The sequence below is a fragment of the Schistocerca nitens genome, chromosome 3 (genome assembly GCF_023898315.1).
Source record: "Schistocerca nitens isolate TAMUIC-IGC-003100 chromosome 3, iqSchNite1.1, whole genome shotgun sequence".
NCBI classification, from domain to species: domain Eukaryota; kingdom Metazoa; phylum Arthropoda; class Insecta; order Orthoptera; family Acrididae; genus Schistocerca; species Schistocerca nitens.
The window spans coordinates 690,502,418-690,520,300 of record NC_064616.1 but is presented as its reverse complement, the minus strand read 5'-3'; the positions used below and the strand labels follow the sequence as shown (position 1 = coordinate 690,520,300).

Sequence of the window (17,883 nt, the reverse complement as noted above, 5' to 3'; positions counted from 1 at the left end):
TACTTTGCTTATTTTCAATCCTTAATGTCGTATGGTATCACATTATGGAGTTAATCTTCAAGCCAAACAAAAGTTTTCACAATCCAAAAGCGTGTAATATGCAGTATTTGTGGTGTGCGTTCAACAACATAGTGCAGAAGTCTGTTCAAGGAACTGGACATATTAACTAATCCTTCCCGGTATATGTATTCCTTAACGAAATTTGATGTAAATGATATGTCCTTTTTTCAAGAAACATCTCAGTTCACAAAATCACAACTAGGAAGAAGAACAAATTACATAAAGTCTTAAAGGCATTCACTTTAGTCCACAAAAGGGGTCCACTATTCAAGAATATGCATTTTCAATAACTTGACAATAATCATAAAAAGTTTACCTGCAAATCAAGTTCAGTTTAAGAGGAGCCTGAAAAATCCTCATCCTACTTCAGCGGTGCATCTCTAAACAGAACCACATGAGGTACTGTATTATTATTATTATTATTATTATTATTATTATTACGATATTTTTATTAACATCACACAATATAAAATAAATCTGATTTGTTTTACACCTATGAGGAGCTTCTCAATGCGGACTGATAGAACAAAGAGTTCATCTAATCTAATCTAATCTAATCTAATGGGACGTACTGCATAAGGCATTTAGCGCTGAGAATATGGCGACGTACCGAAGGAGAGCTTCTTGGAGAGGTAGTAAGAGAGAGTGTCCAGCGGGGTGCCGAGCCGCTTGACGGGCGCCTCCTCCAGCAGCCCCAGCGCTTCGAGCGCGTCCGCCCTCGCCGTGCCCTCGCCGCCCAACCGCTCCACGAGCTTCGTCTTCAGGTTGTCGTAGAAGATGGACGGGTCCGTGAGGCCCAGCAGGTGGCAGATCAGCTGGCGCTGTGCGGGAAACACACGTTATCTGAGCTGCCGCTCACTGGAAACAGCTTCGGCGAGTTCGTAAGAAACTAGCATTTGTCCCATATTGTAGATCTTCTACTTCCGTGCTTGTGCCATGTATTAATAACAGAAGAAAAATATCAAATACAAAAATTAATTGTTCAGGAAGGAATGTAATAAATTAACACTTATCACTCTGTAAACACGTCAACCCTTACCGGAATTCAGCCTTTTCTACTCTCAAACAGCCCGCCTTCCAAATATGGTACGATAGTGGCCGTGTGGTTTGGGGCGCCATGTCACGGACTGACGGACTGTGTGGCCCCTCCCGCCGGAGGTTTGAGTCCTCCCTCGGGTGTGTGTGTGTGTGTGTGTGTGTGTGTGTGTGTGTGTGTGTGTGTGTGTGTGTGTTGTTTTTAGGATAAGTTAATTTAAGTTAGTTTCAGTAGTGTGTAAGTCTAGGGTCCGATGACCTCAGCACTTTGGTCCCTTAGAAATTCACACAAATTTGAACATTTTTGAACACACACACACACACACACACACACACACACACACACACACACACTGCAATATCGATATTTATCCGCCGATACGAGGCAGCGACTTCCAATTAAAAATGTCCTACCTAACACAGGAATTACATAATGTGTGTACGAGTGCAGGTCCTATGGGAGTCTGGGTCTGACCGTGAGTCGTGCATGGATACCCAAAGCTGTTAAGGTGATTGCTCGCGTAAAGCGGAAAATCCGGGTTCGAATCCCAGTCCAGCACAGATTTTCCTTGTCATCATTCCCTTACACAACTGATGGTTGCGAATACATTTCATGTTTATAAAAATGAAAGGAGTGACATGCAGGCATAATAGTAAAAACAGTGATAGCGAACAAAATATGCTCTTCAATACCCATAGCATAATGGAAAAGACAACAGCACCAGAAACAATAAATAACAAGCAAAAAATATACGAAATAATGTAGCGATTTTTCAGTCTGGTACCATAAGGAAAATAGATGAAAAGAAGTTAAACGTGTGTCTTATGTGGCATTATCAGAAATAAATAGTTGCTGGTTTTATTTAAGGTAATTATAACAGTAACATTGTCTTATTTTCCAAAATGTCCGCCCCCGGTAGATGAGTGGTCAGTGCGACAGACTGTCAATCCTAAGGGCCCGGGTTCGATTCCCGGCTTGATCGGGGATTTTCTCCATTCAGGGACTGGGTGTTGTGTTGTCCTAATCGTCATCATTTCATCCCCATCGACGCGCAAGTCGCCGAAGTGGCGTCAAATCGAAAGACTTGCACGGAAGGCCCTAGTCACACGACATTTTTTTTATTTTCCAAAATAGTTATGTAAGCATAATTTTGTATACACCACAAATAATGCACGGATAATATTTCACAGGAATTACATAATGTGTGTACGAGTGCAGGTTGTGATGCAGGAACTACGACCTATGGGAGTCTGGATCTGACCGTGAGTCGTGCATGGATACCCAAAGCTACCGACTGAGTGTCATAGCCTTATACACTAACGTGAATTAATATTAAATTATGACTCCTGTTATACAGAAATAGTTTTAATCCGAATTTATGTGAACGACTACAAGTTCTTTTTATATCGCATAAACTTTTCGGGCAGGACAAAAAAAGGCATACTGGATATAGGACATGAAGTTCTGAAGCATGTATGGGGAAAAAGAAAAATGTAGAACTGTGTCTACCACAAAGCGGAAATTTTCTTCAGCTTAAGAAATTATTCTAGCAGGGATAATTACACATAAGAATAAACCGAGCGAGGTGGCGCTGTGGTTAGCACACTGGACTCACATTCGGGAGGACGACGGTTCAAACCTGCGTCCATCCATCCTGATTTAGGTTTTCCGTGATTTCCCTAAATCGCTCCAGGCAAAGGCTGGGATGGTTCCTTTCGAAGGGCACAGCCGACGTCCTTCTCCATTCTTCCCTAATCCGATGGGACTGGTGACCTCGCTGTTTGGTCCCAAGGAGCTACATTTTCATGTCGAATCCGAAACACAGTTCTACTTCGTATTCTTCACATAATAATCTGCCGCAGATAAAGCTTCCGTTAGAAGCGACGACAGTTTCAATATTCGCCAGCTGTGAAAGTAGAGATGATCTGATGACCAAGCTAACGTCCTAACTCCAGTTCTTGAGTAAACAAAAACGTATTAACCCAGAACGACTTGCCACACATTTTAAGTGCAAATATTTTAGCTTAGGCTTGACTGTGACTGTGGCGAATATCATCTTAATCAACACGGGACTTTAACTTGTCACTTTTATTACATTCTCCACGAAGTGCTTCGGAGGATTACACCACCAACATCAGGTAAGTATGCCAGTGAGGAAGATGTACTCGTATTTATTTTGTATCTATTGCTTTTGGGTAATCTGTGGCACTAGGAGGGAAGGTAGAGGCAAGTTGACGAGCAGGGTAGACGGTTAATCACTTGGCTCTAGTTCGTACTTCTAGGTGGCACAACAATAGGAATACCAGTAATTCTTCAGCTGGCAAGACCCTTAAAGTTTGCACAGTGACGCAGCGACCGCTAGTTCAGTGTGCGTTCCGTATCTGTTCTGTACATTGCTTGACGTGTTACAATTTTCGATATCCTCAGCACAATCTCTTGTGACCGAGCGAGGTGGCGCAGTGGTTAGCACACTGGACTCGCATTCGGGAGGACGACGGTTCAATCCCGTCTCCAGCCATCCTGATTTAGGTTTTCCGTGATTTCCCTAAATCGTTTCAGGCAAATGCCGGGATGGTTCCTTTGAAAGGGCACGGCCGATTTCCTTCCTAATCCTTCCCTAACCCGAGCTTGCGCTCCGTCTCTAATGACCTCGTTGTCGACGGGACGTTAAACACTAACCACCACCACCACCAAATCTCTTGTGGAATAACTGACAAGGTATTTGGCTATCCTTTTTTATGGGTAAATAAAGAGACAATATGCGTATTACGGTCACCATTTACTCATTTGTCATTCTTGTTTATTCTACTCCACAAATCAGAGACTTTAATATAACCGACTGGGGCAAGTTGACGACCTCTTCATCTGTTGATCACGTTCTATTTGAAATCAGATACCACCAGTAATGCAGTTAAATTGTTCAAAGAATGTGAAATCGACCCTTATGATCTCGTGTTTAATGAGCATGATCTTGCTGCAGCGAAAACCACATACAGTTTTTTAGTTACTGACCATATAGAAAATAGAAATGAATCTGCTCAGGCTGTAGCACCTAAATACCAACCCAGTACAACTCCTAATGAATGTTCTGATGAACATCAGGTAGAGCGTTATGAAGAATCAGGACCTTCAACAAATGCTGCTCCCATTTATCTAGAATGGTACCGAAGTATTTTATATTTTTCCATCCCAGATGATCCCCAATTTGATTATTCCCTCTTCCCTGACATCATCGACCGTACGAATACCTCTGTTCCTCCCCTTGGTCCTAGCTTCCAGTACTTGGGCCACACCACCATCACTACACATGACATCAGCCTCACACTCCGCACTAAACGCTCCTTTCCTGACAACCTCAGTAAGGCCAACCACTTTTCCTCTCACCTATCCGATGTTAGTGGTGGTGTGTGGCCCAAGTACTGGAAGCTAGGAGCAAGGGGAGGAACAGAGGTATTCGTACGGTGGCCTTCAACCTAGGTGTAAATGGAGTCCCGGTAGGCATCCCAGTTAGCACGGGAGTAATCATGGATAAGTTTAGGAGGGATATCAGGGCGAGGAGCGGGGCGGGGATGGCGACCATTAGAGATTGTGAGGAGAACGGGAGCACGGTCACTGCAAATGAGGTCAAGGAAATCTGCAGTGATGCGCCAAAGGAGGTTGGGAGAGGCAAGGATCACATTGGGAGTGGTGTTGGATTCGGGTCGGGTGTGTTGGGGGAGGCGAACCAGGTCTCCCTGGAGGGTAGTGATAAACCGATGCCACCGTTGGAGGAGCACAGCTGTGGATATTCTGGTCGACGGCAATACGTATGTGGAGAAGGTGCGATCAATGTGGGCCAGGAAATCGTACAGGATGGGGGTGTGAGGGCGAACATAAATGGTGGCACAGGTGATGGTAAGGGTGGGGAAGAAGAGGCTGAGGGTGAGATGATTGGCAGAATTGTTGAGGAGAGGTTGGCGCCGAACAGGGACGTGCTTGAGGTGGCCTATAGCAACTCTGCCATGCACCAAAGGATACTGGTTATCGGTCCGGTGAAGGGTGTAAGGAGCTGTGGAGATGGAGATACGGGGTTGAAGGAAGGTTTCATTGAGGATGAAGGCATCCACCCTGTGCTGATGTAGGGTGTGGAGGAAGGGGGAGTTTGTGGGTGGGCAAGGAGCAGTTATTGTGGTACAGGATACTGTAGTGCTGTCACGCCATGGGAGGGGAGAGTTAGACAAGGGTGGTGAGGTGGGTGAATGTGAAGTGGTCGTGGTTGTGGGAGTAGGTGGCATAGGTGGTAATATGGAAGATGAAATGGGCAGCGAGGGCGATTTGGGAAAGGGTGTGGGAGTGCTGGAAGGGGTGGATGTTTTGGAGCACAATGGTTCAAATGGTTCAAATGGCTCTGAGCACTATGTGACTCAACTGCTGAGGTCATTAGTCCCCTAGAACTTAGAACTAGTTAAACCTAACTAACCTAAGGACATCACAAACATCCATGCCCGAGGCAGGATTCGAACCTGCGACCGTAGCGGTCTTGCGGTTCCAGACTGCAGCGCCTTTAACCGCACGGCCACTTCGGCCGGCTTGGAGCACAATGGTGATGACACAGATGATGTCCTCTGCAGTAGGGGGAGGGTGGAGCGAGTTGTTGGGGTAGATGGGGTCATCAACGGGACGGACAGGGACGGTGAGCTCAGGGGTGACTGGAGGAGGGTTCACTTTACCCTTCGAGGAGTAGGTAGGATGGGGTTCGTTACAGGTGTTGCAGGAGGGGGGGGGGGAGAGGCGTGAGGTTGGGGCAGTACTTTAAGAAGTATGAAGCTTTGCAGTGGGGACAGGTAGGGGGGTTCTTGCAGGTGGAGGTAACATGGTCATTGTACTTGAGGCAGCGTTGGCAGCAGTAGGATTGGACTGGGGAATGGGAGGGGTCCACTTTGTGACAGTGATTGTATATTAGGGCTCCCTCGGTAAGGAGGCGGTAAATGGATGAGGAGGATTTGGTGAATATCCGCATTAGATAAGTTGGCCTGGCATCATTAAAGATGCGACGGGCCGAGCGGATTTTGATGTTGGGCTGGGATTTGAGTTCTGCCAACACCTCAGCCTCGATGACCACGGGGCTAAGCTTTGTGATCACGGTGGTGAAGGTTGGCGGACGTCGCGGGAGGGGGGTGGGGGTTGGGGCTGATGGGGAGAGGATGGGGTGTGGTAGGGGGTGAGGGTGGCTTGTTGGCCAAATTGGATATGTGGGATTCGAGAGAGGAGATCGGTGTGGAAGGAAGCATTGGTGGATTGAATGAGGACCAAGTCCTTGCGAGGAATAAGAAGGGAGATGGGGGCATTGGGGAAGTATTTACGAATGGCCAGGGTGAGGGTGCAGGCATCGAGGAATAGAGGGTCAGGATTGGAGAGGACAAAGGTGTGGGTGGCAGGTGTGGCAGGGGTGGTGCTCGGGGTCGTGTCCATGGTGGTGGGTGGGTCACGGGGATCAGGGGTTTTCTTTGTGGAGATTGCGGGGGAAGGGTCAACGGAGATAAAGATATTGTGATTTAAAATTTTATCTAAAGCACTCGTGTATGTCATTTTGTCAGTTCGAACATGCTGGTCTCCGAAACTACTAGCCGAATTTTCATGGGTTTTCACAAGCAACTTAAATGTAGCTTGGGGCAATTTATAGGTTTTATTTCATCATAATCGGCATGCGAGAAATAAAGATATCGCAGTTTAGAATTTTATCTTAAAGTGTCAGCTCACTTAGTAGTTCAGATGTATAATCAACGCGGTGCGGTACACCAAAGATGGCGCTGTCAGTTTCGTAGTACACCAAAGAACCAACAGATGACACTGTTAGGTTTAACTCCATAGCAATGTTATCTTTTCATATACAAACCAACTCTGAATTTAGTTTACTAGCATATAAGGATTTCCTAATTTCCCTTTGTTCATTAAAACTTAACTAAACTGCTTTGCTTCTTTCGATATGTGTTATTTGTGGATGGAATGTGCAAAGCCGGCGTTATGGTGGTTCTAATACACTATGAAGAGGACATCGCCTCTTGGCGTCGTCACGGACTTTTATTACACGATGTTTCGCGAACTTGTATCCCACCCCTCATCACCAGACCGACAGGTGGCAAGCCACCGAAGTAAAGAAGAATATTGTCTCTTCTGCAGCGAAAATTTGAAGGGATAGTCGTGCAGTCGCGGCGTCACGACCAAACGACTGGCGAAATCCCATCTATGTACCACGTCGTGCTCGATAGCTGTCGATGCCGACGACGTCTAGTCATGGACCTCACTATGCCGGATGGTCGATCCTTAACCACCAAGGCGGCCATTGTGAAAGACTTTGCAGCATTATCGACGTATTTACGAGGAGGAGAATATAGAGGAGGGGGGTGGGAATAACGACATTTTGCAGCACATGACGCGCACTCTCAACAAAACAGCAGCATCACTGCTTTTAGCGGAGATTACGCAGGACGACGTAGGGGACGCGCAATACAAGGGTTCACTTAATAAATCCCCGGGGCCAGACGGTCTGCTACTTGAATTATATCGGACATTCTGCATCATGATGATGCCCCATTGGATCACGACGTACCGCGAGCTGATGCCCCCCCCAGTTTTTGCGTGCCACCTGGCTTCATCGATAGACTATTCATCCCGACACACAAGCCTTTACGAGGTCAGACAATCGAGGACTATTGTCCAATTACAATGTTCATTTCAGACTATAAGATCTTTGCTCAGCTTCCGGCAGTGTACCTAAAGAAGGTCCTGCCACTAACGCTTTCATTGAAACAAACGACACAAGGAAGAGAGACCAACATACAAACTGCTACTGACATGTCTAGGGATATGATGGCTCTCGCCACATTTTGCCACCTATGAGCTGTTGTGATTTCAACTGACTTTGGCCACACATTCTACGGAGTGCACCACAACTTTCTTACTTGAGTTCTAGCCTGCATGTGCTTCCCACCTGACTTCCTCGATGTAGTTTTGCACCTCTCACGCGAAGTATCACCCCATGTTCTAATAAGTGGACGTGCAGTCGGTCCCTTGTCAAGCTGGCATTCGGTTCTTCAAGGATGCCCACTCTCCGTGATCCCTTACGCTATGGCACTAGAACTCTCACAGGAGGGCTGAAACACAGACTTACGGGGATTACATTGAGGGGGCACACCTCCCACTGCAGAGGGTATGGTTCAAATGGCTCTGAGCACTATGGGACTTAACAGCTGAGGTCATCAGTCCCCTAAAACTTAGAACTACTTAAACCTAACTAACCTAAGGACATCACACACATCCATTCCCGAGGCAGGATTCGAACCTGCGACCGTAGCGGTCGCGCGGTTCCAGATTGAAGCGCCTAGAACCGCTCTGTCACTCAGGCCGGCGCAGAGCGTATGCTGATGACCTTCAACTACTGGTCCAGTCACGTGATGAGGTGCACTCGATGCTTGAGTGGATCATGTGATATGAGTTGGTGGTGGAAAGCCACATGAATGTGCCCAAGTCAGCAGCGATGAATATTTGCTGGGCCCTCCACGAGGACTGTTTTGGCGCCCCTCCCACAGGTGGGCATGATCGGCAATTTGGGCATTACATTTACACAGGACGTGCACTGCACAGCTACCACTGAAAGACGGCATGCCTTCCGGGCAGGCCACTGGAGTGGTAATACCCGCCAGGCATTTCCCCATTCATTTTCAAATGGTTCAAATGGCTCTGAGCACTATGGGACTCAACTGCTAAGGTCATTAGTCCCCTAGAACTTAGAACTAGTTAAACCTAACTAACCTAAGGACATCACAAACATCCATGCCTGAGGCAGGATTCGAACCTGCGACCGTAGCGGTCTTGCGGTTCCAGACTGCAGCGCCTTTAACCGCACGGCCACTTCGGCCGGCCCCCATTCATTTTGTTTCGGTGATTATCATACAATTTCATTCGTCTTTGGTGTATCTAAATTTTCCCTGACTGATATTAATCTGATGGACTATTAGAGTTAGAGTAAATCACTGATTGATCTCACAGTACTTTTATGACTTGATTAGCAGTACGAGAATTAAACTCGGCTATAGAGACAGATTTCTGGACGTTGGAGATGATAATTGCATTAGGGGCAGCTTTAGAACTTTCCACAAGCAGCAGGCAAGTTCTCAGCACCTTTATATTGTTAGGCTTCCCTTTATAGTCACAGAAACTGGCCGTGGGCCCTGCAGGGCAGTGGTTTATGGGCCGCCATTCTGCCGGTCCTCGTTGTTCCGCTGGCGGCCAATCAAGAGTGTGGAAACGCTGTGGCTGAATGCGAAATGACACTTCTTTAGAAACTGGCGGCGCCGGGCATCCTCGCGCCGGCCTAACCTCTTTATTAGCGAGTGGACGTGGTGTGGGAGTCTGGTCACCTTATGCAATGCGCAGGTCCAGGTAAAGCAGCATCGGGCTGGCACCAGGCTAATGTGTTTATTACAAGAACAGCGTACCTTGTGAGGCGGGACGACGAATTTCTCCAGATATCGCGTTTCTTAGACACCGCCGCGCCTCGCCAAAACGGCGCCCACTAAATCGTTTTATGGACAAGACCGAACTTGTTTTCGCTATGAAGCTTCCCTCATCTTGTGAAATGCGTCAGCGGTTTGGCTGCAGGACCTCCAGCATTGTGTGCTGTTTTCTCTGAGAACAGAATGAGTACTGCACTGCAGTGATTGGTTGAGGAAGATCGGGTCTCCTTGCTAGAAAACACGATTGGCACGGTAACCACTGTTGGACCATGATAGGTTTATTCAAGAACATCGGGGGGAACGGCTGTTTTTTTGGTGGATTTTTGAGCAACGGGAGAGGCATGGACTTGCTTCTCGACCATCGTGGAGTACAGTCGCTAAAGCTCTTCCTTTTCTATGAAGAGAGCAGTCAGTTGAAAAGACGTCCGGACACACGTGAGACAATCACCGGCGGACTTGGGGGCATCTCCCGCAGTACGATGTGCCAACAAACATAGCAGCTTTGGCAGCGCCCGCATGCAGACGACAGCATCTCGTCTTTCAACAGTTATAGCGGTAACGTTGCGCACATTCGGGAAATTCAGAAGCTTATCAATCGTTTTCACGGCCATCTTTTTTGTGTAGCAGCTTTGTACTCACAGTAGTCAATCACAGTGTCCACTGCATGCTTAATTATATTTCGACATGGGAGACCAATCAATGGAACAATACAGCAGAGTGTGCTTGCCTAGATTGGCATTCTTCCACTCACAGTAGCTAGTCTCATCTACACGTAAATTCCAGTTAGGTTCCCCAAGTCTATTGCCAACCAACCTGAGTTCCTGTTAATGAAATGTTATAGCGTTGAAGTTCCTGTTAACATGTTTGTTCTCTCTTGACCTTGATATTAGTTAATAAATCTCTTTGTGATACCGTAGGTACTTGTTATTAATTTTTCAATGACACCCATTCTGATTCCTTACGATGTCATTTATTTTGTTGCGGGTTTGATGGCATTAAATTAATTTTATGTCAGGTTAGTCAGCTCATTAGATGATCCACACAGGGGCCACTATTTACGGATGTCTGATTTTCTTGCACTATTGATAAATGTGGTACCTCTTGGGTGTGGTGGTTACGACTTATTAGTCGCTTGGCAGATGGAGAACTGCTGCCACCATGGGCTAGCTTGCACCACGCGCTACAGACGTCTACTGCAGGCGATACGCATAAAAGTCAGTCAGAACTTACTTCAGTGCATAAGTCTCCTACCATGAGTATCTTAACCTTCACATGGCGGATAGTTGGATACATATGGCTTAGGTTCTCTCACTACCTACTGCAATGGCATACAGACTGCCGGCAGCGTTTGGTTATTGCCTTACTGCTGGATTCCTATTTAAAGTCCACTGTGACATTCTCACCCTCCTGCTGCATGAAGGTGGACTGGAACTGATAAAAGTCCGAGCAAGGGCTGCAGCCTTATGTTTGTGCACAATGGCGAAACTGTAGACCCATCAACATACTTCACTTATAGCAGTGTGTTGGAGGAATTGCTACTGGCAGCCATCCTGCCGCCTGCTGCGAATACGCATCGCTCTCTCTGTTTTCCTCATCTCGTCGTTCATACTCATATATAGTTACATGTACCATGATCTCCTCACCTCTCGAGCCCCAAAGGCGAGAGACATCTACTGCTGAGATCCATCCCTCGCAATGTACTGAGATAGAAAGCGTGGCTACATTATGGCCTACTGTATGGAGAGCAGTCGAACAGCTCTTGCTCCCTACATGCATGAGAGCAACGTGATACCAGATGTTCAACCGGAAATATGCGATGAGACGCAGGTTGCACGCCATCGGGCTGACGGATTCTCCCCTCTGCCCACAGTGCCACCTCCCGAACACTGATAAACACTATTTAAATTGTGGAACGGTGTTTGGCGCACAGATGCTGGTACAGAAGATTCTCTCCTGTTACCTTTGTGCCCCACTTGATACAATTTACTGCAGCTCCTGCTACTTACTTCCCGACTGCGGGGACTCACACTCTCACATGGTTTAAAGGCATGTCCATTTACTGCTGATTACGCAATGATGAGAAGATGGTTTTTGACTACTGGAAATATCTCCAAGATAATCACGGCACTTTGGAGCACACCCCTCGCTATCAACAACTCTTTGCAAATTATTTGTGCAGTGCCTTCGTGAACACCCCTCACAGTTGTAGAGTATTTGGCAGAGGACGACTCCCAAAGTGGACCATGACACGAGGCAAAATATTTATCGACTTCGTAGCAATAAACATTGTCCGCAGATGCGAAGCATGCATGGAATGGCGTGCAGGATTTGTTTTCCATCATTATTTTGATTTCCTTCGACTGGATGGTCGTTGTTTAAGCAATATAACTGTAGCAACTTCCATGCTCTTATTTCTTCTTAGATTTTTTGAGTTCACCCATATGCTCGGGGATGGATGTGCGAAGTAAGTACTATTAAATTTTATTTCCTGTTGAGGAAATTTGTTACTAAATTGTTTGCAATGACTTCTCTACAACAAAAACAAGTTTTATTTAAATTATATCCCAAATTTAGGAGATGAAGAAAAAAACAATAAAATAAAATCGGAGGGGGTGTTCAGGGGCGGGAAGGGTGTCGTATCGTGGCCAGGCCCCAGGTTTCGACTCTGGCCTCCCTGTCTCCACTAGCCTGAAGCAGATCGCTCTACTTCCCTAAAAAAATGAATAAGGCATCGGACTTCGGATCCGAAATTGCAGGTTGGAATTCTGTCACGAAACAAAACAAAAAGTGGGCAGAGCAGCCGCCTAGTAAAAAGAAGGAGAGAGAGAGAGAGACAGAGGGACCGGCAACGCACGCTTGTGCAGTGGCGCTCGATTCTGACGTAAGGCGCCGATCTACTGACGAGGGAGTCTAACTGAAACATAATTGACCAAGATTCAAACCATTAGAACTGTCACCAGCTCCATAGGAGTACAATGAGACTGAAATTTAGCAACAGGTTCCGGACGACCTCTGTTTCTCCCACAGCAACCTCATGCAGTTAGCATTAGTTGAGTGGAGGACGATTTCTTATTTATCTTTATTTTTTTTGCCTTCCTATAACGCAAATCAATGATGTTTGGTAATTGTTTATATTCTGTTCTATTAGTTTCTCCTATGGCTTGAAAGAAATACACAGCCTGACAAAAAGCTGAAGAACCCAGAAGACGTAGGCGAATGTGAATGCAAATTTGTACATGTACACACCACTGGCGAGTACGTAAATGATTAGCGTTGTAATTATCTGTGACAGATACAATGGCCACCGGAGTGTCCTAGTATGTTTCGTGTTCTGTGTTATTACCCGGCCTAATACCGTTCATAGAGGGTGCGAACAGTGAGATGTTGAGTGATCACTGTGAAGAACACGGAGATGACGCGTTCTCGTCGGAAAAAGCGTGCTAATGAGCTGACAGAGCTTGAAACGGATCTCATTGTGGGTTCACATCTGGCCGACTGGTCGAATCCTGCAATATCTGTATTTGCGAAGCATTCGAATGTGACAGTGCTGGAATGCATGGGAACGTGAGAGAGGGAATACTCGTCGTCAAGATTCCGGTCGACGACGTTTGATCACCACAGAGGAGGATTGTCGTATTGTGCACCAGGCACATTTGAGCCTGCAATCCGAGAACAAGTAATAGATTTAACGGACTACCTGCAAAATTCTGTATCACCCCACACCACTGGTCGAAGAATAGCGGGAGTCAGATCAGGAATTACGGCCGCATGCATAGATTGCCGTTAACACCACAACACAAGCAGCTGCGCTTGGAGTGGTGCCATGAACGTAAAGTTGAACTGTTGGTGAATCGCGTCGCACTGTGTGATGAATGGCGGTTTTTGCGGTATCTCTGATGACCATCGTCGGCGAATATGGCGGTGACCTGGAGAGAGGTTCCGTTCTTCCAATGTTTTGAGAGGCACAGCGGTGTTACTCCTGACATCATGGTACGATAGTCATCGAGTGTGACTTCAGATAACAGCTGGTAGAGATTGAGACAACTCTGACGGCACAACCGTACGTCACGGACATCCTGCATCTTCATGCTACCTCTCACGTGACGTTACCGTGGTGACATTTTTCAGCAGGACAATAGTATTCCAGACATGGAACGTGTCTCCATGAACTGTCTGCGTGATACCGAGGTACTCCCATGGCCAGCAAGATCCCTAGATCTGTCCCCGATCTAGGAACCAGTTCAAACATCAGCTCCGTCCCAGTGACAGTACCTGGGATATCAAGATGCAGTTACAACAGTCGTGGGCCAGCTTGCCTCCGGATGGTATACAACGACTTTATGAGAGCCTCCTCAACCGACTCAGTACACGTATTCAGGTCAGAGGGGGCACGACGTCATACTGATAAGCGGGCTCATACTGCCAAGTTCCTTATACACTGAAGATCCAAAGAAAATGGTACACCAACCTAATATCGTGTGTGGCCCCCGCGAGCACGCAGAAGTGCCGCAACACGACGTGGCATGGACTCGACTAATGCCTGAAGAACTGCTGGAGGGCACTGACATCATGAATCCTGTAGGGCTGTCCATAAATCCGTAAGAGCACGCGGGAGTAGAGATTTCTTCTGAACAGCATGTTGCAAGGCATCCAAGATATACTCAATAAAGGTCATGTCTGGGGAGTCTGGTGACCAATGGAAGTTTTTAAGCCCCGAAGAATGTTCCTGGAGCCTCTCTGTAGCAATGCTGGACTTGTGGGGTGTCGCATTGTCCAGCTGAAATTGCCCAAGTCCATCGGAAAGCACGATGGACACGAATGGATGCAGATGATCAGACAGGATGCTTACGTACGTGTCACCTGTCAGAGTCGTATCTAGACGTATCAGGTGTCCCATATCACTCCAATTGCACGCACCCCACATCATTACGGAGCCTCTACCAGCTTGAACAGTCCCCTGCTGACATGCAGGGTCCATGGATTCATGAGGGTGTCTCCATACCCGTAAACGTCCATCTGCTCGACATAATTTGAAACGAGACTCGTCCGACCAGGCTATGTGTTTCCAGTCATCAACATTCCAATGTCTGTGTTGACGGGCCCAGGCGAGACGTACAACTTTGTTTCGTGCAGCCATCAAGGGTATACGAGTGGGCCTTTGCCTCCGAAAGCCCATATCGATGATGTTTCGTTGAATGGTTCGCACGCTGACACTTGTTGTTGACCCAGCATTGAAATCTGCAGCAATTTGCCGAAAGGTTGTACTTCTGTCACGTTGAACGATTCTCTTCAGTCGTCGTTGGTCCCGATCTTTCAGGAAGTTTTTCTGGCCACAGAGATGGAGATTTTTTGTTTTACCGGCTTCCTGATACGTTACGCTCGTGAAATCGTCGTACGGGGAAATCCCCGCTTCGTCGCTACCTCTAAGATGCTGTGTCCCATCGCTCGTGCGCCGACTTGAACATCACGTTCAAACTCACTTAATTCTTGATAACCTGCCATTGTAGCAACAGTAACCGATGTTAACAACTGCGCTAGAAACTTTTTGTCTAGTATAGGCGTTGCCGGCCGCAGCGCCGTATTCTGCCTGTTTACATGTGTAAATCTGACTCGATTATGAAATCACCGAAATAGCGTTACATACCATATCACCCTGTGAGATTTTTTGTGTTTCGTCTGTTCCTTCTGTGGCCGAGCGGTTCTAGGCGCTACAGTCTGGAACCGCGCGACCGCTACGGTCGCAGGTTCGAACCCTACCTCAGGCATGGATGTGTGTGATGGCCTTAGGTTAGTTACGTTTAAGTACTTCTAAGTTGTAGGGGACTGATGACCTTAGAAGTTAAGTCCCATAGTGTTCAGAGCCATTTGAACCGTTTTTGTCCCTTCTGGATGCTTCACTGTTTTGACAGTCAGTGTATATTCATTGTTATTTGTCGTTGATCCTTGAGCCTTCATTAATTATTCCAGTATAATTGTTAAAAGTGACGTAGAAAATTTCAGCTGTGGTTCTGACACGAACAACAATAATATTCAGAATTCGTCTGCCTAGAAATAGAGAAGACAGTTGTGAATAGTTCTTTGTCACCACATTGCCCACCAATGCCTTAAGTATTTTTCAAACTTCTGCACACTAATTTATGGAGGGAGGGCTTAAAACATTGTTGATAGTAAAACATCCTTGAAATAGGAATGCTAATCACGGCGTCTTCCCTAGTACTGGCTCCCTTTCCATGTTCAGCATTAACTAAACATACACAACATTATATACAATATCCACTCCTCACAATTCTCCCCATGATACAGCTTCACGTCAAATAGTGCAGCCAGAAGTGGGAGATTGAGGATGGAAAAGCACTTCTATTAAGGCGGTATCAGGAGCATAGTTACCTATCCCAGCACGGTTCAGTCATCAAATAAATACACTACTGGCCATTAAAATTGCTACACCAAGAAGAAATTCAGATGATAAACGGGTATTCATTGGACAAATATATCATACTAGAACTGACATGTGATTACATTTTCACGCAATTTGGATGCATAGATCCTGAGAAATCAGTACCCAGAACAACCACCTCTCGTCGTAATAACGGCCTTGATACGCCTGGGCATTGAGTCAAACAGAGCTTGGATGGCGTGTACAGGTACAGCTGCCCATGCAGCTTCAACACGATACCACAGTTCATCAAGAGTAGTGACTGGCGTATTGTGACGAGCCAGTTGCTCGGCCACCATTGACCAGACGTTTTCAGTTGGTGAGAGATCTGGAGAATGTGCTGGCCTGGGCAGCAGTCGAACATTTTCTGTATCCAGAAAGGCCCATACAGGATGTGCAACATACGGTCGTGCATTATCCTGCTGAAATGAAGGGTTTCGAAGGTATCGAATGAAGGGTAGAGCCACGGGTCATAACACATCTGAAATTTAACGTCCACTGTTCAAAGTGCCGTCAATGCGAACAAGTGGTGACCGAGACGTGTAACCAATGGCACCCCATACCATCACGCCGGGTGATACGCCAGTATGGCGCTGACGAATACACGCTTCCAATGTGCGTTCACCGCGATGTCTCCAAACACGGATGCGACCATCATGATGCTGTAAACAGAACTTGGATTCATCCAAAAAAATGACGTTTTGCCATTCGTGCACCCAGGTTCGTCGTTGAGTACACCATTGCAGGCGCTCCTGTCTGTGATGCAGCGTAAAGGGAAACCGCAGTCATGGTCTCCGAGCTGATATTCCATGCTGCTGCAAACGTCGCCGAACTGTTCGTGCAGATGGTTGTTGTCTTGCAAACTTCCCCATCTGTTGACTCAGGGATCGAGACGTGGCTGCACGGTCCGTTACAGCCTTGCGGATAAGATGCCTGTCATCTCGACTACTAGTGATACGAGGCCGTTGGGATCCAGCACGGCGTTCCGTATTATCCTCCTGAACCCACCGATTCCATATTCTGCTAACAGCCATTGGATCTAGACCAACGCGAGCAGCAATGTCGCGATACGATAAACCGCAATCGCGATAGGCTACAATCCGACCTTTATCAAAGTCGGAAACGTGATGGTACGCATTTCTCCTCCTTACACGAGGCATCACAACAACGTTTCACCGGGCAACGCCGGTCAACTGCTGTTTGTGTATGAGAAATCGGTTGGAAACTTTCCTCGTGTTAGCACGTTGTAGGTGTCGCCACCGGCGCCAACGTTGTGTGAATGCTCTAAAAAGCTAATCATTTGCATATCACAGCATCTTCTTCCTGTCGGTTAAATTTCGCGTCTGTAGCACGTCATCTTCGTGGTGTAGCAATTTTAATGGCCAGTAGTGTAGTTTCATTTGAAATGTGGCGTTATATTTTTATTATACGGCAAAAATCAGCCGTTTGTAACGGAGACTTAGCACTTCTTTTAGTGCTTTCTTCGCTGTGTAACGATAAATGCTACATACCCAAGTGATCTCAGGACCTTTAGGGTGCAGCACGGGATGCGGGTTGGGGTCGAGCAGCCCGAGCAGTAGGATGCCTTGCATGGTGTCGGAGAAGCCTGAAAGCGAAACAAGGGTTAGAGCTAGCTCGTGGTGGACAGCAGGTGCTAAAGAGGAAAGGTAGACTGGAGACGCACCCCTGTAGCGCAGCGTGCCGCGGAGCATGGTGTGCGCCTCTCGCACGTCGTACAGCTCGGCGTATTTGGTGGAGTCGCGGTTCGGGAAACCTTCCAGCGCAAAGCCGGGCAGGAAGTCCAGGTCGCGCACCTCGGACAGCAGCGCGCCGCCCTCCGGGATGTCCACCACCTG

The 17,883-nt window shown here is 47.0% G+C and overlaps 1 protein-coding gene across 1 annotated transcript in view; it reads right to left on the bottom strand.

Annotated features, from left to right (window-relative positions):
• LOC126248648 (alpha-aminoadipic semialdehyde synthase, mitochondrial) overlaps nt 1-17,883 on the bottom strand; it is a 288,931-nt gene that overhangs the window by 67,640 nt on the left and 203,408 nt on the right. The window contains exons 15-17 of the mRNA XM_049949837.1: nt 17,712-17,880; nt 17,539-17,633; nt 671-881 (exon numbers count right to left, since the gene is read on the bottom strand). Coding sequence (XP_049805794.1) covers nt 671-881; nt 17,539-17,633; nt 17,712-17,880 — 475 coding nt within the window. The remainder of the gene's footprint in view (nt 1-670; nt 882-17,538; nt 17,634-17,711; nt 17,881-17,883) is intronic.